The sequence below is a fragment of the Canis lupus genome, chromosome 17 (genome assembly GCF_048164855.1).
Source record: "Canis lupus baileyi chromosome 17, mCanLup2.hap1, whole genome shotgun sequence".
In the NCBI taxonomy this organism is placed as follows: Eukaryota; Metazoa; Chordata; class Mammalia; order Carnivora; family Canidae; genus Canis; species Canis lupus.
The window spans coordinates 28,847,022-28,873,279 of NC_132854.1; the positions used below are offsets into that span (position 1 = coordinate 28,847,022).

Here is a 26,258-nt window from a genome sequence, read left to right on the forward strand (position 1 = left end):
TATAGAGGAGGCTCTTTGTTCTACTCTGAACAGTCCTTAGTTAACATTTCTTCTGGAGTGAAAGGAAACTACGGTAAATAATCTAGATATACAAAAAGGTAAGGAGAATATTACTGGAAGGAACAGAGTTTTATCTCTTGAGGAATTTTACTGGATGAAACAGTAGATTCTTTTGGAATTTATTGTTCATGATATTTTAAATGTTAGGTTGCTTATAATGGTGATCCTGAAGGTGCCCTTATCCAATTTGCAACATATGAAGAAGCAAAGAAAGCAATATCAAGTACAGAAGCAGTACTAAACAATCGCTTTATTAAGGTTTATTGGCATAGAGAAGGAAGTACCCAGCAGTTACAAACTACTTCTCCAAAGGTAAGAGGGAGATTTGGGTGAAATTAAATGCTTTTCTTAGAAGCTGTTAGCATAGTGTTTAAGAGCAAAAGTACTGCAGTCAGGTAGACTTGAGTTGAGATTCTGGTTCTACTTCTGTTAACTGTAAAGACTGAAGGGAAGTTATTTAATGTCTCTAACCTGTTCTCTCATTTTATTGTGAAGTTAATCCCTAGGCAGTTATAGGCTGATAAGATGTAAAGCACATAGAAAAGTCCCTGGTAGATAGAAGACACTCAGTATGTGGTAGCTCAACACATTCTAGAAACTCAGACCGTGTGTTCATCTTGGAAATCCTTCCCTTCCTCTCTCCCTCCCTCCTTCTCTCTTTCTCCCCTTCGATCACTGAGTCCATCACTATGTAATGTTAGATCAGTTGCCTATAGGAGAGTTTCATGGCAGTTTGTTTCTTGATTGAATTTTCTCCTGTTCATTATTTACTTTATAAATAAGTTAATTTATGCAAAGAAAAACAGCTATACGTATGTGTGTGAAGGAATTTGAAAGACATGTCCATGAACTAATCCTCTCGTTTAACATTTTTTTCTTGTTCTGAGGTAATGCAGCCCTTAGTCCAGCAGCCCATTTTGCCTGTGGTGAAGCAGTCAGTCAAAGAGCGGTTGGGTCCAGTACCTTCAAATACTATTGAACCGGCGGAAGCCCAGAGTGCCAGTTCAGACCTTCCTCAGGTAAATGAAAAGTCTTATCATTGTGTCTGTCATGTAACAGGTTCTCAGTAAATTAGTTTCTCATGTGATTTGAATTATAGTTAATTGTATATATTTCATACAGAAGTATCGTAGTCTACACATAGATGAACTCCACCTGTAAATTTTCTTTTTACCGTTACCATAACATTTTCACATTCTGCTTTTCCTATAGGATTCGAATTTTAAATTCTTCTTTTTAGTTAATACTTGAGTTCCCTTTCTTTTTGTGGAGGAGGTATTTTCAAGTAAAACTGCATGAAAAATGAAGTTCAGTACACTAAGTCTTATTTTTTCCCCATCATCTTTTACTTAACTAGAAATTCTATTCCAGAAAAAATGATAGAGTAGACTGCACTGAAAGCTTTTGGGAAGGAAAGGCTTAAGCCATCAGGTTTTAGTGTGCTTGATATACTGTTTCAAGTTACTTATGCAGCTCTTAGAACTTTGCATCACTTATTCCTGACTTTCAGATTCTCTTTTCCACATATCGTTCCCACTGCCTTCCACACTTGAGTGGCAGTTTCTTGTTTCTCCACCCTCAGTCTCTGAAACAGCTTTCTTTTGTGTCTAGATGTTTCAGCATTTGCTGCCTAAAGTAGCGTTAGGATGTAGTTAGAAAGCTACTTTATTAAAATAGTCTTCTTAGATAATTCCTGAAGAGTAAGATAATCAGAGTCTATGAAAACATGCAGAATGGAAATTGATAAATTCTTAGTTACTAAAAGAAAAAACCCCATAATAATAATTCCTAGTCCTATGATCTTAGATTATGACCAGATAGTTGTATTTGGCTTTAAAAACAAATGTACTTTAGGAAAGAATGGCTTTTATTTTTAAGCTCAAGAATCAGGCATATTTTAATTACTCAAACCTAATATTTATAATGTTTAGTACTTGTCAACATAGGATTCTGAGAATTAATGATTCTATATCAGTGGAGGGGATTTTAGTAATACCTAGTTCAAACCTTACTTTAACATCATAATTTTTTATGATTAATACTGCATATTGTTTGTTTTCCACACACATTTTCTTTCTGTCTCTTTGAAAAAGGCCTTAAGTTTGTGTGATTAACATCAGTATACTTAATGAGTCAGTATGTATTAGTAGAATCAGAATGTTCAAAATCCCAACAGACCTGTATGTTTGGGGAAACACTGAATATGTCCATTTTAATTTTTTTAGAATGTAACTAAGTTATCTGTGAAGGACAGGTTGGGTTTTGTATCAAAGCCATCTGTTTCAGCAACTGAAAAGGTAAGAAGAATAGCATGATGTGTTTGTCTTGGCTTCATAAATGTTTTCAGGTGGCATCTTAATTTTTTAATTTTTTTCATAGTTCCAAACTCTTGCTTCTTAATAGTATCTGTATCTCTTATTCCTACCTTTTTGCTTTCCATTTGCTGAAAAAAATATTTGCCTACCTTTTTTTACTTTTTGCATCAGCATTTTAATATTTGCCTCTCACTATATGTCCATGTGCTTCCTTCTTTTGTTTTCTCTTTCATTTACTATATTTTCTTTGGAGATACTGTGCATTTTAATTTGAAAATTCTGTGACAGCCTAATGGAAAAGGCCACAAATTAGGAATTTTCCCTGAGTTTGAATTCTGGCTTCTTACTTACTAACTGCATGATACTGGCCAGTGCTCTTAACTTAACCTTTCTGATTCTTTTTCCTCCTTGGTAAAATGATTGTAAATTTGTGTTGCTCCGAGGATTTTGTGAGGATTAAATAAAATGATTCATTTAAAAGTATTTTTTAATTAGAAAGGATAATGTAAGTTTTTTATTACTAACAGCTATTGTACATAATCTGACAATTGTCATTTGTCATTTCTTCTTTTAAACAACTGGGAAAATTAAGACCATTCATGGATCTTATAGTTCTGTATAGATGTGTTATTTATTTTTTTCTATTTAGGTATGAGTGTATGCTTTGGGCTTTAGTCTTACTTGAGGTATGTAGAATCACAAAATAGAATTGGGTAATTTTTCTCATTTCTATGTCCTCACCTTAAAAGGAAGGTGTAAGGCCCAAGTAGATGAACTAGGAATTACTGAGTCAGGACTGAATGTGTCTTCTGTTTCACATCCATGGCTCTTTCCATTATTAAGATTATGTAAGAAGTCGACTCCATATATTACATAGAGCATCCCATGAGATGGCTAACTTCTTTCCACTGGTTCTTCAGTATTTTCTTTTCCTTATTTACCATGTTAAACTAAGGCAATTCTAGAAATTTGAGTCTGAATCTCATTCTGCATTTCGAATTTTTATCTTAGGCACCTCAGCATTACTTCAGGGCAAATGTGCTTAAAAAATGATTTCCCGTATAAATTCTCCTCTTCACCACTCCTGGAAGTTATACTACCACATATTCCAAGTTGTTCAGTCTGAATGCCTGAGAGTCATTTACTTGTGTTTGTCATTTACTTCTCTGTCTCTACCACCTTCAGTTTCCTGGCCTCTCGATACAGTGTCCTAGCTGTATGCCCCTCTTATAGTTTATACTACCACCGTCCTACCCTCAGAGTTATATTAATGTTAACTTCTTGCAGAAACTTTCATTTCACCAGTTGAATAACTATTTGATTCATAGCTCATCATACTTCGGTTATATGGGGCATATACCTCCACTTTAGTGCTTTCTTCCTTTGCAAGCCCTTTTTTTGCTCATTGCTCCTTTCTCTTTCCTGCCCTCCCCTCCCCCCCTCCCCCCCTCCCCCCCTTATTTTGGTGGTGATTTCCCTGGAGTACATTTTCTTCCAAGTGAATTCTAGTCATTCTTTTAAAGGTTAAAAAATCTCTTTACCCTATTCTATAAAATCTTCAAATATTTTCCATATGATGCCTCCCTTTTTTTCTCTGAATTTGTCTATGTCTTAGTATACGCTACTGAATTTAGCAGTGTCTAAATATTTATTAGGTTTGTTCTTGATAATGAGTAATAAAGTAAATAAAAAAGTCTGTTAGACTTTGTGTAGTAGTACTGACCAATTCTGCAGAGGTCTAAAAACTTTATGCTTAACCTCTGTTAATGTCAAGATTTAGAATCTGAAAATGACATGTATTAATTACAGCTTTTACAGAATCTTTATGGTCTGTTTGCTTCTGTTTTTATTGATTTTAGTATGTTTTATATAGCTTTAGGATAAAAGGGATACAGATATGGAATTGATAGTATACATTGACTAATACAGTTACCACTAACTGAAAAATCACTGATGGTAGTGAGCTGTTTATGAAAAAAAAAATTCTGTAAATAATGAAAAGAATCTTTGAAGGAAAGTAGTTATTTTTAAGTGTGTAACTTTCATCTTCAGTGAACCTGTTTATAGAATAGCATTTTATTTTTGCTTATTCTTGATTGTTTCCGTTCCCCAAGTCTATAGGGGTTTTTGCTGAAGAATCCTTAGAGGTTAGTGATTCAGAGAAGTCTTAGGAAGGATAGCAGAATATTTCCCATCATCAAATTGAAGGCTGGGAAATACTCAAAAGTAGTATATATACAGTATTTTTTATTGTCATTAAAGCAAGTAAGTTTACAAATGTAAAAATTTTCCCCTTCCTATGAACAACACTGAGTAAATCCTTTAGTGATTCTTCTTTATCCTAAGTCCATTTTTGTGAGAGGGTTGAGAGGAAACCTAAAACCTAATTGGTACTGCTAAATTGATACTTAAGGTATTGCTGATAATTCATTGGAAAGAGTGATCAGCAAAATGATACCTGAGTACCTCTCAAGATAGAGTGATTTATCAAGAATAATGGTGGCAACTGTTGGTACCATCCTGGTTAATCGACAGAAAGACTTACTTTCCTAAGATCCTTCTTAAAGGATAAGAAGGCGAAGTGATTAATCACTTGAATATTTAATGTTTGATTGTCATATCAGTTTCAGGTGTATTAGACTTTTGTTATACAGGATGTTATTGTGACTTAATAGTTTCTCTCTCTCTCTCTCTCTTTTTTTAATCTAAAAATATATATCTTGGCCACTTTGCAATATGATATGTTAGCATATGTACTGTGGAACTTTCAGAAGAGAAATTGTGTGGTGTACTGAGGTAATGTTGCATGTCATTTGGAGACGTCAGCTGTTGTTTTAGCAGCTGACATGTATAATCCTAAACAAATCTTACTCTCTTTCCTTAACAATAAAATGCAATCAATTAAGTGAATAGATGTTTATATTTTATATTTTTGACTTTGAAATTTCATTTGTTGTATACCTTTTCTACTTTAAATATGACAGTTAAGGAAATTTATGAGTTTCCTTTCATAACTGTTATTGATTACTCTTGATTTTTTTTTTTTAATGCATTGCTCTCCCTCAGGATTATTACCTGGATTATTTAGTCAGAATTATTACCATGATTGTTTTTCTTTTTTTTTTTTTTTTTATTTATGATAGTCACACAGAGAGAGAGAGAGAGAGGGAGAGGCAGACACACAGGCAGAGGGAGAAGCAGGCTCCATGCACCTGGAGCCCGACGTGGGATTCGATCCCGGGTCTCCAGGATCGCGCTCTGGGCCAAAGGCAGGCGCCAAACCGCTGCGCCACCCAGGGATACCCATGATTGTTTTTCTTATGGAGAAATATGATTTCTAAAAATTACTTGCTATGCTAAATTTTATGGGAACTAAGTTTTTTTTTAAATAAGTTTTACAAAATACTTATTTTTTGCCTTCCATTCTTATCCATGAGAAAAATCTGTTCTCTTTCTTTACAAGAACTAATAGTAGTTATGGCTGGTAATATTTTACATAGGAAATAAGATAAAGAGATGTTAATGGATTATAACTTCTGTCTTGTTAGGAAACTGGCTTTTTTGTCTTGGAAAGTGAGAGGTGGTAGTGATGCACATTTTAATAACAGCATATTTGATACTTTATAGCTCACCTTTTGAATTTAGCAGACCTTTGACACCACACCTGACATGTATATTACAGAAAAGGAAAATTACAAGCCAATAGCTCATGAATGTACACATAAAAATCCTAAGCTAAATATTAGCAAATTTCAGTGATATGAAGAAAGATAATACATGTTGGCCAGGTAGAATTTATTCTAGAAATTCGAGATTGAGTTAACATTTGAAAATCAGCTTAATTCACCACATTAACAGAATAAGGGGGAGAAGAGTGGGAAGAACCTCTTATGATTATTTCAGTATAAAAAACATATGATAAAATGTATCACTTAGTCACCGTAAGAAATGTACAAAATAGGAATAGAAAATTCCTTAATTTGATAAAGTTAATCTGCATAAAATCTCCATAGCTAACATACTGGATGGTGAAATATTGAATGCTTTCCCTCTTGAGATCAGGAACGAGAAAGAATGTCCACCCTCATTACTATTTTAAGCATAGGGCCTAACCAGTATAGTAAGGCAAGAAAGTGAAATAAATGGTAAAAAGATGACAAAAAAGGAAACAAAACTTTTATTTACTCACAGATGACATGATACTATATGTGAAAAATCAAAGAATTCACCAGCCTTTGTGATTAATAGGTGAATGCAGTAAGGTCAATATGTAAAAATACAGCACATATAGAAATCCATTTGGAAAATAGAGAAAATGTGCTTGTTTGAAAGACCACCACCCATGCTTTGATTTTGTTCTTAAGAGTCGTAGCATCTTCTGTGTTGACTTGTCATTTCCTCCCTCTGGTTTCATTTTTAACAGATTTTCTTCTCTATTATCACAATTCTATCCTTGTCTTTTGAAAATACAGATATCCCTTTCTATTCATACTTTCAGTATCTAAACTCTGGAACCAAATATATTCAAATAGTGGGCAGTATTTCGGTTCATACAGTTTATTGTTTCTAAGACATTTTATTTTCACCTTTCGACACCTCTGAAATTAGGCTATATCTTATTGGTGTTCATCCTTATAATTGGCAATTTTTTGTCTTTAGTACTGGTACATTATGATAATGTGTTTCCTAGTGATGTCTTGAGCTCAGTGAAATATGTTAGTTGATGTTCTGTTTGCATAGGAGTCGATTCCTGGATAAAACAAAGAAGTGGGATGGTTTTAGGAGTCATATAGTTTTATTCACTTTGAATCAGCACTTCTTAGTCTGATATCAGATGTTAATAAGTATACTTTGAAATTGGAAAAACACTGGATTAAGCAAATTACATGAGTTTCTTTATTTCAGCCCTTCTCACAGCTTTTATGGTAATAAGCATTTTGAAACTAGAAAATAGGTTTATATTATTTCCAACTTTTTTGATAATAGTAGTCTTTTTGGTCACAACTTTTTATAGAACCCTCATGAAAACAACAGTTAATGACACACTCAAACTGTCTTTAGCACATTATCTTGTGTTTCTTTATAAAGTTACTCTTCTTCCTTGTGTGATCATGCAGTGTAGCATTGTGTGGTATGGTAAGGTAACATGGAAGAAATTTTATTCTAGTATTACAGAGAATGGTGACTGAAGTTAGACTGCAGGGTAAATCTATATTTACTTTTACTCCATATTTTACTGAATGCTGCAACCATTTCATTATTTGTAAGTGATATCTGAGTATTACTTTTTGTTATTGAAGAAAATTATCAGTCAGATTTGATACATAATAAGTATTATAAAGAACCTTTATTTTTAAACCTCAATTGCATTGTATAGAGCCAGTATAATTAATACTATTCTAGGTTTTTATTTTACGTGGAGGCTAAAACATTTTTGAATACTTAGAATAGTGATGAGTTGTCTAATCTTTGTGATGTTCCCTAATCTAACTTCGCGATAGAGGATTAGAAAATATGGTCTGATTATTAGTTCTCTCATAGACCCAGATGTTTATATTTTAGTAGCTAAAAAGTAGGGCTCTTTTTCTCATTGATGATCTTCTGCTTATGTAGTTCTTTTAACCTCTTTTAGGTCATGAACTCCCTTAACCTTTGGAAACTGTTTTTTCCTCCAGAAAGTTACATGTTCACAACATATGGTTCCATGTTTAGTTATTAAAACATTCATAGATTTCCCTTAAGGGATCTCTAGACTTCTTTCTTAAGAACCAGTAACTAACCACACCATGGAACCTACAACTTTTTACTTTTGAAGAATAAAAAAGGTAGCCTATACATCTTTATTTTCTTAAATTGACCTTGTGTAGATTGGACACTCCACAATCTATCATCACTTCAGTTTGATTTAGTGGAAAAGTGTTCATTGAGTATTTACTACATGCCCTGGCACTGTTCTACACACTGAAGATAGAGTGGTGAACCAAGCAAAGAGTCCTTACCTTCATGGAATGAATTTTTGAGTTTGTAAGGACAGTAGATGCCATTAACTTAAAACATTCTCATTTTATAGATGAACAAACTGAGGCCCAAAAAGGTAGTTGAAGTTACACAGGGTCTCATAATTAGTTTGTAACAAGGTTTAGTTATTAGAAGAAGCACAAAGAGAAGAAAGACGTGGTTTTGTTGGCTTTACTGTGTAGATAGGGAGAGAGATGCATAAATAATATATCATTAGGTCATTTTTATTAAATGTTTGAATAGCTGTAGGAATAAAATTTCATAGAATCGGAGTAGAAGAAATAGATGATGAGGGCTTTGTGAAGGTCTTGACTGTTTGGTGCTGAATGTGAGCTGGGTTTAAGGGAAGAAGGTCACTTAAAACAGGGATCAATGCAAGCAAAGAAATGGAGATAGAAAACAGTTTCTTAAGTTCTTAAGGTTACTTTTGGAACTATAAATTGTAAATGATCATGTTAAATTGTTTGAGGGATAGTATCCCATTTCTTCCTTTGGCATGCTCTTGTGTACAATTTTTGCTTTAGTCCCTAGGAATATAAAGGAAATGTTTTTAGCAATTAATATTTTCTCAGTGATATAGTAATATCAATATTTTTTCCTGATTTCAAGTTTTTATGTTTTTTCTATAAGTATGTGCTGTTAATTTAAATTTTTTTATTTTATAGTTTATGCTTCAGTCATACTCTTCCTTTCAAATCACTAAGTATGATTTAGTTTTATATATATGTATATATATATAACACATTTATTTAAATGTACTGAATTTTGACAAAGGTGTTTTAAAATTGAATATTATAGAAAAGAAAGGCAATCATTAATGCTTTATACATTTTTTTAAGAAATTGAATTTGTATTGGTAGGTGTTGTCTACATCTACTGGCCTAACTAAAACAGTGTATAATCCAGCTGCTTTGAAGGCTGCACAGAAAACCTTACTTGTTTCCACCTCTGCAGTTGACAATAATGAAGCACAGAAAAAAAAACAGGTAAATACACCTAGTAGTTTACAAAATGTGCATGTAGGAAAGCTTTTCTGTATGTATGTGGTTTTTCAAGACTTGTCACAAAATAGAACTAAAAAGTGTATGTTGGCTGCCACTAAACTTTTATTTTTCATAGTATAGCAGTAAATATTAATTTTGAGGGGGATGAAAGCATCTCTTTATTGATCTTTGAAACTTAATACATATTTTTTACAAAGCAAAACTTTACATTTAATTGTTGCCAGGCTTCTGCATCTACTACCATTTCTTTCCTCTGGAATGTATGTTTATTAGAAAAATAAACAGTAAATATTCTAATGATATTTTTGATATCTTTCTGTAGGAGGCACTGAAACTTCAGCAAGATGTAAGGAAAAGGAAACAAGAAATTTTAGAAAAGCACATTGAAACACAGAAGGTACAATGTTAAAGTTGGATTTGGCAAAATATATTTATGGGTGTTATAATTTTGAGTAAATTTAATTTCACACTAGCTAGTCCTAAGAAATATATTTTATGTAATTGAGAAGGGTAAACTGAAATATTTATCAGTCATAAGATATCTATCAGTTGATTAATGTATTGAGATGAAGAACATACATTAAATGGTGAACTGAAGATTGGAGTGGTTTAAAGGAACTAGAGTGGTCAACTTGAAGTGAAAATAAGCTTTATCCAGATATGTTGCTGCACAGTAGTTTGTCAACAGATAGTTGGAACCTTTTCCTCAATGTTGAAATATGTATCTTTCTTTAATTGGCTTGGGATCCTCTAGTTTTGTGTTATCCAGTATGGTAGCTAATGGCTTCATCCAACTTTTGAATACTTGAAATATGTTTAGTCCAAATTGTCATGTGCTCTATGGATACCATAAAATGCATACCAGATTTCAGACATAATATGAAGGGAAAAAGTAAAACATCTCAATTTTTGTTAAAGTACAGAATTTTGGATATACTGAGTTCAATACAGTATTAGTGGGATGCCTGGGTGACTCAGCAGTTGGGCATCTGCCTTTGGCTTGAGTCCCGTCCTGATCCTGGGATCTGAAATCAAGTCCTACATCAGGCTCCTTGTGGAGGATCCTGCTTCTCCCTCTGCCTATGTCTCTGCCTCTCTCTCTGTGTCTCTCATGAATAAATAAATAAAATCTTTAAAAAAAAAAATACAGTATTAGTTTACTGGTTTGGGTTTTTTTTTTTTTTAAATCTTTTTAATGTGACTGCTAGAAAATTTAAAATTATTTACATAGTTTGCAGTATTTCTTTTGTACACTGTTACTCTGTGACATATAGTATCAGTTTTTGATTATGTCTAGTAATAAAGATTATGACATTTCAAAATAATGAAAAATACAGAAACTTCTACATTTTCGCTTAAAGTTTTTAATTTAAATTTGGATATCCTTTATAGGAGAAATTACAGTATTTTACACCAAAAACTGAAACCACCTTGAATCAGCATACCTATAATACGTGCTATCTTTCACACCATATTACCTTGTTTATCTTTTGTTTCCTGTCCATTTTGGGGATATCATTCTTAGGCAAGCCAGTTGGTATTCCCTGTAGTATTCCATATTACAAAGAAAGTAATTAATTTTTTAAGATGTCATTATGTGAAGGGAACCATAAAACTTCCTCTGTCTCTTTCTGGTTTGTAGACTGTGTTTGAAGTGGCAAAACTTAGAGGCAGGAATACCCACAAATGGATTGAAAAGTAAAATTATTGATATTACTTCAAATTGACAACTTTTTTGGTGGTCAGATTGAATTTCTTATGGTTGTGTGCTTTGACTTATGTTCTGAGAGACCAGTGGCATTGTGTAATTCTTCTCAATATGCTAAGATTAAGACTTGAGATAGCACCACCAAATCTGTTACTTTGTTATCTTAAGTAGTTGTAAGCCTTGCAGTGAATATGTAAACTAAAACTGTTATTTATCTTTATACTTATTTTGCTGTGTTTGCTTTGTGAATAATATAAGGAAAAAGTATCTTAAGTTTTCTCTTTTTAAAAATTTGGCAGATGTTAATTTCAAAACTGGAGAAAAACAAAGCAATGAAGTCTGAAGATAAAGCAGAAATAATGAAAACTTTAGAGGTTTTGACAAAAAATATTACCAAATTAAAAGATGAGGTCAAAGCTGCTTCTCCTGGACGTTGTCTTCCGAAAAGTATAAAAACCAAGACTCAGGTATTTCACTTTGTGTTGTTACTCATTATACTATTTACTAAAAAACATTAAAATGCTATACTGTTTAAGATTGTTTTCCTTTTAGGTAATATTCTTTGCTTAATATTGGACTAATATATGCTAACATTTTTTCCTTCTTTTATTAATAGTATATATATATATATATACACACACACAACAAACTCTACTAATCTCTTAAATCCTTTAGATTATAATTGGAAAGTTAGTAATTAGGAGAATAGTTATGGATAATCTTGAAAAGCTAGCTTGAAGACAAAGTGATACAGGTACTTGAATGCTTGATGAATACTTGAATGAAGAGATTGAGCTTTATTTTATAAAGAGTTCATATTATAAAAAAAAGAGTTCATATTATAAAAGGTTAATAAACAGAAGTAACATTCTGACAGCATTCTATAGAATTGATTGAAAGGGGAGAAATTCAGATAGATCAATCCATTGGATATGAATAAGTGAGGAAAATAATTTCATGTAGTAGTAAGTGATTTTTAAAAATCTACAGTTATACAATATTTATACTTGGTATTGTATGTATGTATATGTATAAAATCATGAGTTTATATTGATATTTCTGATTCTCTCCAGTACCACAGGATGCTTCTTTTCCTTCTCTTACTCCATATCTTATCTCCTGTTCCGATAATGACAACTTGTTTCCCACTAACATCAATACAATACTCATTTGCACAGTTATTTAATACATTCCACATAGTTCTAGAATTGCTTCAATAATACCACTTCTGACAACTAAGTAAAAGATTCAGAATTTATTTCTATTCTTTCTAAGGTTACAACATATTCAACTAAGGGTATAGAGTCAGAACTATGGCCTGGGAACTACTTTTTTTTCCCTTTTTGTGGTTATGTCACCAATTGTTAGATGGATTTGTAGTCAGTTTCGGATTCCACTCCCTTTCATTCTTGCTGACTTAATTTTATTTTTTGAATAAATAAAACATTAACATGATTCAAAAGTAAATTACATAAAAAAGGTGTGTATATAGAAGACCTTTTCTCTTTGATCCCTGTCACACCATCCCCAATTGTCCTTCCCTCTTGGTGTGTGTGTATGTATTCTTTCCTACAAAAAACTGTTCTTTTATATTGCTCATTAACACCTTGGGGTTGTTTTTTTTTTCTCTTTTTTTCTTTTCACAGTTATTTCCTGAAAATTGCTTCATATCAGTCCATAGAAATCCCACTCTGGCTTCTGTGTGGACAACGAATTATAGGGAAATGAGTGGAAGTAGGAACAAGTTAGGAAGCTATGGGAGTAGTGTAGACCAGAAGTGATTGATGGCTTGAAGTAGGGTGGTAGGACTGGAGATAGAGAAGGAACGTATGGATTAAATGGGAATATGTAAAAGTTCTTTGTTTAAAAAAAAAAAAAAAAGTTTATGAATGCGTGATATTATTGTCACTTAAATTATTAATTACCATTTTCTAGATGCAGAAAGAATTGCTTGACACGGAACTGGATTTATATAAGAAGATGCAGGCTGGAGAAGAAGTCACTGAACTTAGGAGAAAGTATACAGAATTACAGCTGGAAGTATGTTTCACTACAACAATGCAGTATTCTAAAGACGAGCAGATGTAGTCATGGTGGTCAATTTGAAAGTATATCCCCCTCATTCTAGTCCATAATTGTTGATAGTGTCTGACATAGTGGAAGTATAGAAGTTAGCAAATTTTTTAGAACTGGTAGAGTAAATCTTTTATTTAATGAAAGGTGGCAGCATTTCTGTCTATACGCCCAAGTCCTTTTACTTCTCATGAGTTTAGTTCCTTTTCTAATTTTAGTCTCTCCTTCTCTCTGGGACCAAAATCTATTAAGGCCTTTTCAGGTATTCTTACAGAGATATTCTGTGCATAAATAGGCATATTACATATATTAGAGTTGCTATAAGGATCAGACTATAGTGGAGAACTGTATTAAAAACATGCCTACCTAAGTTTTGCCTATAGATGGTGCTGTGGACGTTTATAAAAGAAAATAAAGCACTTCTAATTTAGCTATATGATCATATAAGAAAAATCTGGTGAATTATTGCAATAAGCATTTGTAACATTTAGCAAAAAGATATTTAAAAATCAGGATTGCATTTTGAAATACAGAGACTTTAATGTCATTAATGTAGTTGGTACTTGTCTACATTTATCAGTGATGCCACGATTAAAAGTTTTTACATTTTAGATTATTACTTTTGCCTTCATCTAAGAATTACACTTTTTCCCCAGATTTGTTAGCACCCTAATAATTTTTTTTTCTAATGTATGACAAATCTGAATTTGGTCTTGGCATCTAACCATTAAAGACTTAATTAACATTTAGCAGCCACTATGCTTGTCGTAAGGCTCTATCTTGTTTGTCATAGAAAATCATAGGATGGTGTCTAAACCTGCATATATTTTGCATTCTCTGGAAACTTGATAGGGATGCCTGTGTGTCCTGGCCAAGATAATAGGTTCTGAAAAAGACCAATTTCTTTTATATTAATATAGAATTTGTGTTTTCTTTACTCTGGAGATTACTTGCCTGTGTTGGCACTTTAAAAAACAAGTTATCATTTTAAAAATTTTGGCTCAGACTTTAGTAAATAAATAGTTCTACCAATATTCTTTATTAGCCCATGTTTTGTTTCTCTATCATGATTTTGTAGTACTGTTGGTATATGTAGTAATGCAGTATTTCCCAGTGTGTGTCATTGGCCACACCAGTTCCATTTTTTGTTAACAGATATTAGTGCAAAAAGCTTGTGAGGCCAAATAAATATGGGAAAGGTTGTATTAAACATACATTTTGCCATAGGGTTTCTTTAGGGGTTTGTGTTTTGTGAATCCCTAAATAGACATATTCGGTATTGCTAAAATTTATTTGTCCATGGACCGATGCCCTTTTGCAGGGAACATTTTAGGACAGTGTTAACTCAGAGCATACTGCTGTATATGCTGCTCTGTATATGCTAATCCTTAACCTATGAAGTTTATTATTTGGGTTTTAGGTTATTATTTTAACTAATGTTAAGATGAACTGTCTTGAGATAAAACAAATACTTATGTTTGAAGAGCTTTTGTCAGTGGTGCCTGCTTGACATTTCTACTTGGATATCTCACATTCTCAGACTCAACCTGTTTGAAATTGAAATTTGCTTTGCCCCTAAATTCCATCTACACAGTTACTCAAAGCAGAAATCTGTGAATCTTCATTGATTCCTCCCTTTCCTTCAACATTCATATCCAGTTAGTTTTATACATATTACTTCCACATGGATCTTAAATATCTTTACTTCTCTATGTTACCACCACTGTAGACAAAGCTTCCGTCTTTAGTTGGAGCTATTTTAGTATCCTAACTGGTTTCCCATCTCATTCTCATCTTCTACTCTGTTCTTAAAACTAGCCAGAATAACATTTTAAATACTGATTTGATTGCATTACTCTACTTCTGTGTTTGAAATGTTTTAACTGATATTCATGGCTCTTGGGATAAAAATTAAAATCCTTAATTGGGTTCCTTAAAATTTTTCATGATCTGGTTCTTTCTATCTCTCTAGCTTCATTTCTTTATCCCATCTGGTCCAGCTGCCCTAGATTTCCTCTACTCTTGGAAGTATTGTGTTTCTATTAGCCTAGATTCCTTATTCATGCTGCAGCCCCTACCCCTCACTCTTACTTTGCTTGTTCTTTGTTTCTTTGATTCATTGAATACATACTAAATACTTAAATATTTAGTTTGTCAGCTGCTATTGTAAGTGCTGGGAATTAAGTAGAGAATTAAGTGAAAAATATCCTCATGGAACTTTCTAGTATCTTATTCATTTCCAATCCTTAATGTTCTGTTCAGGTCTTTAAAGCATTTCCTTACTTTTTGAGTTACTTCTCATTGATACAATTAAATAACTTGGTTGCTAAATGTCTCTTACCATCTAGGATTTCAGTGTCGGGAAGGTAAGGAGTTGCAAATAGGAAGTGCTTGTTAGTAAATAACTGCAATGAAGGAATGATGTACTATTCATATAAAACAGTGCTGTGGAATATAAGTTATTATGCTACATTGGTTGTAAAATGATTGTATACATGACTAAAATAATGAATTTGAGATTATATCTACTGAAGTCAACAGGCAAACAAACAGAGACTATTTGCAAGTCGTAAGTGGAAAAATTAATTTATTGTATATTTATTAGTATTAAACTGCCGAAGTGACATTTTAACACTAGAATTGATGGTCTTTTTATGATACAGTCAATCTGATATCTTGGAAAGTAGGAACTTAGAAAAAGGCACATTTAATAATTTCATAACATTGTTTAAATTACTGTTATTGGGGATCCCTGGGTGGCTCAGCAGTTTGGTGCCTGCCTTTGGCCCAGGGCGTGATCCTGGAGTCCCGGGATCGAGTCCCGTGTTGGGCTCCCAGCGTGGAGCCTGCTTCTCCCTCCTCCTGTGTCTCTGCCTCTCTCTCTCTCTCTCTGTCTGTCATGAATAAATAAATAAATAAATCTTTTAAAAAATTACTGTTATTTTGTTTTCTCATTTCATTAGCTACCTAAATTTGCTTTTACTTTAAAAACTAAAACCCTAACTTAAATTATAAGATCCTTTGTTAAGCCAGTATTTGAATATGATGTCAAGTTGTATAAAAGTTTGACTAATCTGACAACATATTATAACATGTGGCTTGTATTAGAAATTGTAACATTTAACTTGTGTGTCTGATCTCTTCAAGGCTGCAAAGCGAGGGATTCTTTCATCTGGTCGGGGTAGAGGAATTCACTCAAGAGGTCGAGGTGCAGCTCATGGCCGAGGCAGGGGTCGAGGTCGAGGTCGAGGTGTGCCTGGTCATGCTGTGGTGGATCATCGTCCCAGGGCATTGGAGATTTCTGCATTTACAGAGAGTGATAGAGAAGATCTTCTTCCTCATTTTGCGGTACTTCCTTAGTGTCCAACAAAACAAGTTCTGATAATCATTGTTGGGGATAATGGAAATTAAAGGAGTAGTTATGAAAATATGAGTAATTTAAACCCATTAATCTGATAAAAGGGTTTGATTAATCTATAATTATCTTTGGCTAGTTATTTAAAAAAATTTTTTGTTTAATAAATGTTACTATTCTTAACACTTAGTAGGCCTTCAATATTGTAAATGAATGATTTAAATTTTGCTATTTCAGAGGGGTATGTCCTATAGTTTAGTTTCATTTGATACATACTTTTAAGAGAAAATTTAGCACATTGCTTAGGTCATCCACATTGTTTAAATTAAGATGGAATTTTATTTGTTAATGTATTCTTGATCTAGCAGACCTTAGGAATGAAACAAGACAAAATTTTGAAATATGATCTTGAAGTTGCCTTTACTCAATGGCAAGCTACAATTAAAGGGAGTCAGACTAATATAGACTGACCTATAAGAAAGGAGAATGAGGTTCTAGTCCTGGCTAACCTGTTATTTAACTTGGACTCCTGGGATCCATTGGGCTCATATGCAGAGTGGAAATTATACTTGTCCGAAGACCTTTTCAGCTTAAACGTTGTGATTCTTAGTGGTATCCCAAAGATTAGTTACTAAGCATCAGTCTTGCCAAGACTATATAGTAATTGCTCTGGAGATATGAAGGAAATAACTACTTCTTTACCTTCAAGGATTTTATATATATTGTTTTAACACAAAGTAGTTAAAGTAAACTACAAACATAAGTTATAACATAATCAAGCTAAATTTATTAAGAACTGTAAGTACTTCAGTAGTAGAAAAGTATCTTTCACACAAGCATATGATGGAAAAAGAATAGTGGAGGAGAATTTCATGAAGTAGAAAAACTGTAGCTTAGATCTTGAAGGATCAGTAAGCTTATAGATAGTACACAAATGATTGATTCTTTTGGAAATTCATATTTAAATGACAGTCATTCTAGGCTGTTAACAAGTCACAAAGGTAAAACTGTGTTTTGTCAGGATATAGGGAATTATTGAAAGATATGGTTTATATATAGAGATTTAAGAAATAACTAAAATGGTTAATATTTAAGGATGAGGAATCTGGAAAGTCCTATGCCTGATGGTTTCAAAGGGAGAAAGAAAGGAATCAGAACTAGAAGGGATCTTAGAGATAATCTAGCCCAGTTCTTGCCTGTTCTCCACCCCAGCTCCCCCTACCCCTTTCACAGAGGAAAGGAGATTCAGATAATCGTTTTGCGTGTAGTTGTACAGCTAAGGAAACTAGCAAAGAATATGCCAAAATAATCCAAATAAACAAGGTGAGTTTGTTATGAATGTATCTTAGTGAGACTAGGATGGTTTTGGTTTTATAAATAGCCAGAGCCTCTAAGTGGAGATTCTTTCATGCATCTAGAGATTTGAACTCCTTTCAAAATTAGTAGTGGCAATGCACATTTAAGAATAATGCAGGCTTAAACTTTAGTTCTCTGTCTCAAACTGAGATTTGAACATGTGACAAGAGGAAAAAAACTATATTATTACAGGACCATTGACTGTTACAAATTGTGATGAACAGAAATGCTTTCTTTAATTTATCCCCTGGGACCAGTAGTAGTGTTGATAATACAATTATAGCTAAAAGTTATAGAGCGTTTATTTTGTGGCAGGTATTATTCCGAGTGCCTTATGTAATTCATTATATTATGAATTATTTCAACAACTCTGAGGTAGGGTACCTTTATTATGCCCACTTTAGAGGTGAAGAAGCAGCAGCAGAAGAGATTAAGTAACTTGTTTAAGTTCATGCACCTAGTAAGTGACAGAGCTGAAGGGATCTGATTGATGCTAGAGTCCGTTGTCTTTACAGAAATTTTTGGTGTGCGTGTGTGTGTGTGTGTGTGTGTGTGTGTGTATTTAATGAGATTATAGTTATTTTGGTTTGGGGTAAGAAAGAAGTATTATCAATGATATGTAAAGGATTAGAATTTTATATGATAAAGGTTGTGGTTTGTAGAAAAATGCTTCTACAGAAAAAATAAAATCCAAGAAACCAAAAGCAAGCATAATTTAATGTTTTTAGGTTTTGTAAAGGGTGTGTGGTATAGAGGAGTATGTAGTAAGTGAAAGCCAGAGAGAGTTCAGATATTAAACTTAAAAGATCTAGATTCTCCTGCTATTTATCTTAATTACTTTGGGAAAATTATTTAAATCCTCTGAAATCTTTTTTTGCACCATTTTTAAATTGGGAATGACACAGAAACTCCTAGAATATTCTGAGGGTTAAATATTCTGTTTTAAAAAGAATTTAGCATACTCTGGGATTGGAATAATGAAGGAAGGGCAATAAGGAAGCCTGGTCTTGACCATTGTTTCATTTATTTAAAGAACAGTTCATTCAAATATAAGTTTCCCTAATTCTAAAAAGTGTAGAATTGTAAATAGGACCACTCTTTCTCTTATAATATCAAGTGCTAAAATGAATTACTCATTTTTTTTTTCTGTTAACCACCATGAATTGTTATATATTCTGGGTTACATTTATTGGTATTTTAAAAGCCATTAGGATTTTGGATGTTTCAAAATATTTATTTGGAGGAAATACTTCTTTTTAATTTAAAGCAATATGGTGAAATTGAAGATTGTCAGATTGATGACTCTTCACTTCATGCAGTAATTACATTCAAGACAAGAGCAGAAGCTGAAGCAGTAAGTATTAGAAATAATCTAATTTATTGAAAATTCAGATTTAAATGTTTTATCAATATTGCTTTTAAGTCTTAAGGAAATTTTTTTTAAATTACTAAACAACTAACTACACTTTGACAGTAGACAGATCGTATGAAGTAATTCATGACCACAAAGATGTCCTAAAGCAATTAGGCAATTCTATTTATAACATGATATAATTAGAATAGATAGTCACCAAGTTGAATATTAAGTTATATTGTCTTGAGACACCAGCAGTTCTCCTTCTTTTCTCTTTCACAGGGGATAGAGCCACCCCACTTTCCATTATCCTTTTTCTCAGCTGTCCCAGAACAAATTCTCTTTTGGCAGAATAAGTGATGAGAGATAAGGTGGAAGCTGAGATATAATCCTGATGGCAGGTCTTCTAAACCATTCCTCATCTGCTCCTTCCTAGTCCCAGTCCGCTGAACTCTAGCATATTCCTAGCTCAGCAAATCCCCAGCTAAGCCTCTACAACTTTCTGCCCAAGGCATGATATATTGCTGTAGCTTTTAGGGTTTTTTTGGTATAGTTGTCTTAAACTCTGTATTTTGAATTGTCTTTCATCTGGACTTAAAAGATTAAAAAAAAGGAAAATGAGTATGACTTGTGGGAGGTTCATAGGAATGTTTTTAGCCCTGTGTGTTCTTCAGACTTGTAGAAAAATAGCTGTACCATCATGTCCTTGGAAAAATGCAGTTAAGAGTTCCAAATAGTTAATGTAGTGTGAATGGAAGAGTGGTATGCTTTTTAGAAGTTTTAAGCTGATTGTGGTCTAAAAATTTTAAAAACTTTCTAAGTTGTTTGATCCTCTTTGTAGTGAATACTTCCTGACAACACAATGATACCTTACTGGGGACCTACCTAATCTGGTAGGAGTTGCTCTTGGGGCATTGTAACCAGTATAAGACTGTGGGTCTGAAAAGTCTCAGTAAAGTGTTCAGCTGGTGCCTTGTAATAACTAGTGTCAAGATTCGTGAGGTAGGAGGTGGATAGTTTTATGGAATAGGAGTTCCTGATCCTAGAGTTTTGTTTTCTTAAATCTAGTTTTGGATAATCTTTCATTTAAAGATCTTTTTTGAGAGTAAAAGGAATTATTGATGAGAGTTTAAAACTTTCTTATAAACTTGTATGTATATCTGCTATATGATATATTAAAAATAGATCTTTAATCAAGTTTTCTCTCAAAGGTATTGTTGACTATAAATTAAGAATAAGCTTCCTTTAATTGATGACTTCAGTGACAATTTTCAGTTGCTTGAGTATGTCTCTTAATGTTCTGTTTTCTAGGCAATAGTGCTAAAACAAAGATAGTTGTCATTGTACCAATGGTTAAAAGTTTGTTAAAACTTCTTGTTTATGTGGCTGAGGGGAAAAAAAAAACCTTTTACCTCTTAAGTAATTTTTGGAAGTTTTGCTCTTGGAAGATTTATTGATATATGCCCTCTTTTTTGGGTGTTGCTTTTCCACCTCAGATGTATATATTTATATAGTACATATGTTTTCCAGTTGAATAGCAGTCACTTCAAAAGATTAGGAATTAATGTATGACAAACACTTTAACACTGAATTATGTGGAGGTTGAAGAAGTGACTAAGTCAGATCTGGTAAGAATTACCTTTTCAGAGTAAATACCATTTTAGTTGGAGTTAGTAGGCTAAAAGGAAAAATTACTCATTACTATGATAAACATTTGAAATTAAATTACAGAAGTTGTTAACCCATAAACATTTCCTTAAGCCAAAAAAAGTTCTTTAAATTTTGTAACCTTCTACTATAGAAAGGAATAGGAAAGTAAGTTGAAGCCTATCTTCTCCAAGTAGGATGTAAGCTAAAGCAGTGGTTTTCAAACTTCTGGATTTCAGAGAATATTAAAATTTAGGAATTTAACAATTAATGTGTTTGACATAGAGGTGCCAATTTTTTATTTTGTCAAAAAAGAATGTTTAAAAAATACAAAACAGATGTTTTGTACCATCACCATAAATAAAGAAAATTTTAACACCAAAGATGTAATAGATTATAAACTCAGTAAATGATAGGCCTTCCCAAGAACAGATAATTATCAACCTTTTCTAATGTTTATTTCCAAATATTTCTTTGTTATTTTCTGAACTGATGTCCTAAATGAATGAATGAATATCTGTTTATTTTCTGTAATCAATAGATGCACAGTTTTTCAAAGTGAAAGTACCAGATAAGGTACTTGAGACATTCATATATAACTGAAAAGTGAGAAATTTTCCCTGTATGGATGTACCAAATTTAATCAGCCATGTTGATGAACTTTAAATTGTTTTTATTCTTTTACAGTGTAGCAGTAAATATTATTGGTACATATTTCTCTGTATATATGTGAATATAACTAAAAGATCTATTCTTGATACATTATTGCTGGATGAACAGATATGTGCATTTAAATTTTTGATGTATAGTCTTAAAATTGCCCCCTTCATTCTTCTCATATAGATTGTACCACATCTCCACATCTCCTTGCCCACCAAAGATGTATGAGAGTGCCTTTTCCCCACACACTTGTGTACTCTGCACAGTGGTTATTTATATAAAGTACATGAGCACATAAGCCACAGTAAGATAGCAGTTTTATTTTGGTAAAAATAGCAACTCATTTCAGTTATAATACACTTTTCTCTTACAGTTGAAATTGAATATTTTCATATTTGTTTAAATGCTCTTTGTTTCTGTCAGCTGTTAATGTCTTTTGCCTATTATCTTGCTGAATTCTAATCTATTGATTTTTTTTCTTTCTGAATGAATTATGGGGGATTTTTATAATACTAGAAAATTGGCTCATTAGTTTTAAACATTTTTATGAAAATTCATATGAATTTTATTTGGTATAAGGAGTGAATAGAGAGCTTACTTGCATTTAGTAAAAGTTAGTTTTCCAAACTTAGGTGAAATACCTTTAGTATGTAAAAATTTTCCATGTTTATTGGGGCATCTTCAGGACTCCTCTTCCATTGATCAGTTTTCTTTTCATGTACCTTTTCCTCACTGCTTTAATTAAGGTAAACTTCATAATAATATATTTAATATATTATTTGTCAGGGCTGTTGTTTGGATTTCTTATGCCCAGCTATTATTATTAATTTTCTGCATTTTCCTGATATATTTTATGTTTATTTTTTATATAGGCTTTAGAATAAACTTACCAGGTTCTAAAGAGATAGAATTCTTATTGGATAAATCAACATCTTTATGATACAAATATTCCTCTAGAACATCATTGTATTCCAATCCTTTTTTATCCTCTAAGACCATTTAAAGGTTTTCTTTATATAGATTATGAGAGTGTGTGTGTGTGTATATATATATGTATATATATATAAAATATACATATGTTGCATTATGTAATATAATGTAAAATATATATAACATGTATAATTTCTTTATATAGATACATATATTATTTCCCCCCCCCAGCCATTTAACTTCTAGTTATTTAAATGAGGTCTTTCTTTCCATTATATTTTCTCTTGATTGTTTATATTGTTTGTAGAAAAACTATGTCAGTTTTTATTAAATATGTAGCTGCCATCTTACCAAGATGATAGTCCTGGGTTCTTCAGGTAATCATATCACTAAAAAATTGGTAGTTTTATTTCCATCTTTAATGTTTATAACTTCTTACTTTCTGTTGTTAATACCTTTAGAAAAATGTTAAATAATTAGTAGTAATTGTGTCTTTACTCATGAAATGTCATTCGTTGTCTTGTTCATGAAATGAATGAAAATGATAAATGAATGAAAACATTTCTTATATTTTTAGTATATATGATGCTGGCTTTTTAGATTAAGGTAGAATACAAATGATTCCTGTTTTTTGAAAGCTGTAGAGATTTTTGTTTTTTTGATCTGAAATGGATTTTATCATAACTTTTGTGTATTTATAGAAATATGAGAGGTTTTGTTCCCTTTAATCTATTTATAGTGTTTCCTAAAATTGAATTTAAACCTTTTGCTTCTGGTACAGATTCCCATTATATTGTATTTCTCTTTGATAAATCCCTGAAATCTAAAGTCTATTCCTTTTTTTCCTGTTCTTTTTATTTTTTATTTATGTTATATTAGCTTCAGGTATACAGCATAATGATTTGACACTTCTCTATGTTACTCAGTGCTCACCGTGATAAGTGTAGTCACCATACAACATTACTACAATATTATTGATTATATTTCCTATGTTATACTTATCATCCCTGTGACTTATTTTTTTTAACTGGAAGTTTGTACTCCTAAGATTTTATTTATTTATTCATGAGAGACACAGAGACAGAGAGAGAGGCAGAGACACAGGTAAAGGGAGCTTTTGCAGGTGGGTGTTCTGGGAAGTAAATTTCGAAGAAATGGTTTTAAATCTTTTAATCTTTTAAAATATTTTTCTTTTCAATAGAAAGGATTTGTTTATTTTTTTTTTCTTTTATGGCTTTGGTATTTGGTGGTTTTTCATTTAGATTATCAACTATTTTCACTGAGGTGAGCAAATTTAATTTTACCTTCCTCTGAAGTTATTTCCTCCACTTTCCTTTCTTATTTAGTATACTTTTATATTTACCTCACTTCTACCTTTATGACCACTACCACCTCACTGAAATAGGCATCTTGTAGAATACATTTAAATATGATGTTTTTTACTAATATTTTATTAGTTACAAAGTTCATTTTTAAATGTACATTTAATAAAATGATTGCAGAATTCTTGAAGCAACTGCTACAGTATTGAAAAGCACTGATCTAGTTGATACTATCTTATTAAGCAATAGTAAGACAGTATGGTACTAGACTTGGCCAAAAATTCCAGAGGTTATAAGGACAAAATAATAACTAAGAATATTCTGAAAAGGATGAAGAGTGATATCAAATTCATTATGAAATAAAGAAGTAATACAGTAATGGTATGGATAAACAGCTAATAGAACTAGAGTCCAGAAAAAGACTTAAGTATCTAAAAGAATTATAGAGGATTATAGGAAGATGTTTTATTTAAATCAGGGAATTTAAATTTACTGAGTAATCTGTAAATAATATTAGGACAACTGACTTTCAGGAAAAAATAATACATTGTGTGTTTATTTTTGGTATCAAAGATATATATGGAATTCCTGAAAATAATCTTAGTGTAAAGAAGGCTTTTTAAAGGTTTGGCACAACCTGGAAACCATAAAGATAAACACTGATAAATTATAGTACATGAAAATTTAAACTTACTTATGACAAAAATTTAGTTATGACAAAAAGAACAGAAACACCTTTCCCTTCAGTAAAATCATGCATTATAAACAAAACCATGATCCAGTTGAAAAAAGAATATTTTGCCAAACAGGACAAAGTTCATTTAAGAAATTAATTTAAATGTGTGTGTGTGTGTGTGTATATATACATAGAGCCATTCAAGAAAAGTGAAAAGTCTGTTGGTATGGCTATGGAAAGGATCTGTAAAATAATTGGATTAATAATAGAAAAAAAAAGTGTAAGATCAGTAAAGTATGTTCCCATGTACATATCCTACATATGTATATACACGAACCCTTTTAGTATGTGCATAGAACTTAATTTAGTGTGTTGCAGGATTTTTTTCCCCAAACTCTTCCAAAGATAATGGTTCTCTCTTCAGAATGGGACATCATGGATTATGATTTTTTTTTTACATTATATAACCTGAACTTTATGAATTTTTTAAAAAAATAAAATGATTGGGTTGTAGAATTTTTTTAAACTTTAAAGATTTTTATGTTGTAAATTACCTGAAATAAATTTGCAAGAACTTAAAAAGCAAGAACTAAGTTATCTCAAAAATGTATATAGCCAGAAGTTTATATAGTTTATGTAGTCAGAAGTTTCTAATGGAGAAGGTTGATAAAATGTTAAGTATACCTAGCTTTGAAAATCATCCTGTAAGATGTTAAAATTAAAACTTTAAAAAAGTTAAAACTTGAGAGGGTTGTAGACTCACCTTATAAATTTGAAAGTGTGTGTGCTAAATATAGAGATTTACAGTATTAGGTCATCAGAAATGTCAAGAACTTCTAGAAAATATCAGTAAAAGCTTTGACCTTTTTTTAACTGGATGAAAAGATGAGCTTTATGAGTAGACATTTTGCATGACACTCTTAGAATTCCTACAGTAATATATTTTTATGTAATAGTTTTAGTTTGAAAAAATTACAAGTTGTTTCTAATCTTAAATACCATATATAACTACTTAAAAATTTTTTAATTATATAACCCTGTGATGAGGCCATGGACTAAAAACTCCTGAGCTGCGTTTTAATGGGCATGAAATCTTTAAATTTATCATAGATTTATATGTGCAGATTTAAAATTTATATCTGGAGATTTTAGTATCACACAACTCATGGTCAGGTGTCACTGAACATGTAATTGTTTCTAGATTTCACATTATGCTATACTTTGAGGTTGTGCTATAAATCTTTTGTGACTATGAGTTATTTAGATATATTGCTAACATTGATTTATTTCAGTTCATGGTACTTTAATTTGAATGCACGATTTCTTAACCAGTCACTTAATGTAGCAAATACTAAGTTTGACTTCAATCTTAATGCAGTTCTGAAAGCTTTGTAAGAAGTACTTTAGTTTCAGTAGAAACGTTGAGTTTTTTTCTTCATGGAAGTAACATATTTGTAAGAGTGATATGACAAACATCATATATTTAAAAATAATGTTATACTCTACACATGCAAAATTATTTTTTATTTGTTAAAGTTTTCCAGTTTGTAGTTACTTTGCATGTCACTTGTAAATTAACAATTTAAATGCAATGAAATACAGTTAGCCTGTTGATCCTAATTTAGACTTCAATTCAGAATCTGCAGCCAGGATCTTGAAATGCCTTGAGATTGTTGCCTTGAATAGCCGTTTTATTGTGTTTTAAACATGTAAAGATAGTTCTAGTCAGATACTGGCCAGTAGTAAAAGATCTCTGCTCAAGCATGAGAAAGTGTACTTG

The 26,258-nt window shown here is 32.0% G+C and overlaps 1 protein-coding gene across 22 annotated transcripts in view; it reads left to right on the top strand.

The window, feature by feature from the left end:
* Nucleotides 1-26,258, top strand: part of RBM26 (RNA binding motif protein 26) — an 86,343-nt gene that overhangs the window by 49,279 nt on the left and 10,806 nt on the right. For 13 of the 22 annotated variants that reach the window (XM_072782644.1, XM_072782645.1, XM_072782646.1 and 10 more), the window contains exons 12-20: nt 208-372; nt 948-1,079; nt 2,286-2,357; nt 9,254-9,379; nt 9,720-9,794; nt 11,405-11,572; nt 13,041-13,145; nt 16,326-16,526; nt 19,157-19,243. In XM_072782644.1, coding sequence (XP_072638745.1) covers nt 208-372; nt 948-1,079; nt 2,286-2,357; nt 9,254-9,379; nt 9,720-9,794; nt 11,405-11,572; nt 13,041-13,145; nt 16,326-16,526; nt 19,157-19,243 — 1,131 coding nt within the window. The remainder of the gene's footprint in view (nt 1-207; nt 373-947; nt 1,080-2,285; nt 2,358-9,253; nt 9,380-9,719; nt 9,795-11,404; nt 11,573-13,040; nt 13,146-16,325; nt 16,527-19,156; nt 19,244-26,258) is intronic. The other 9 variants (XM_072782654.1, XM_072782664.1, XM_072782666.1 and 6 more) reach the window with 4 other exon arrangements.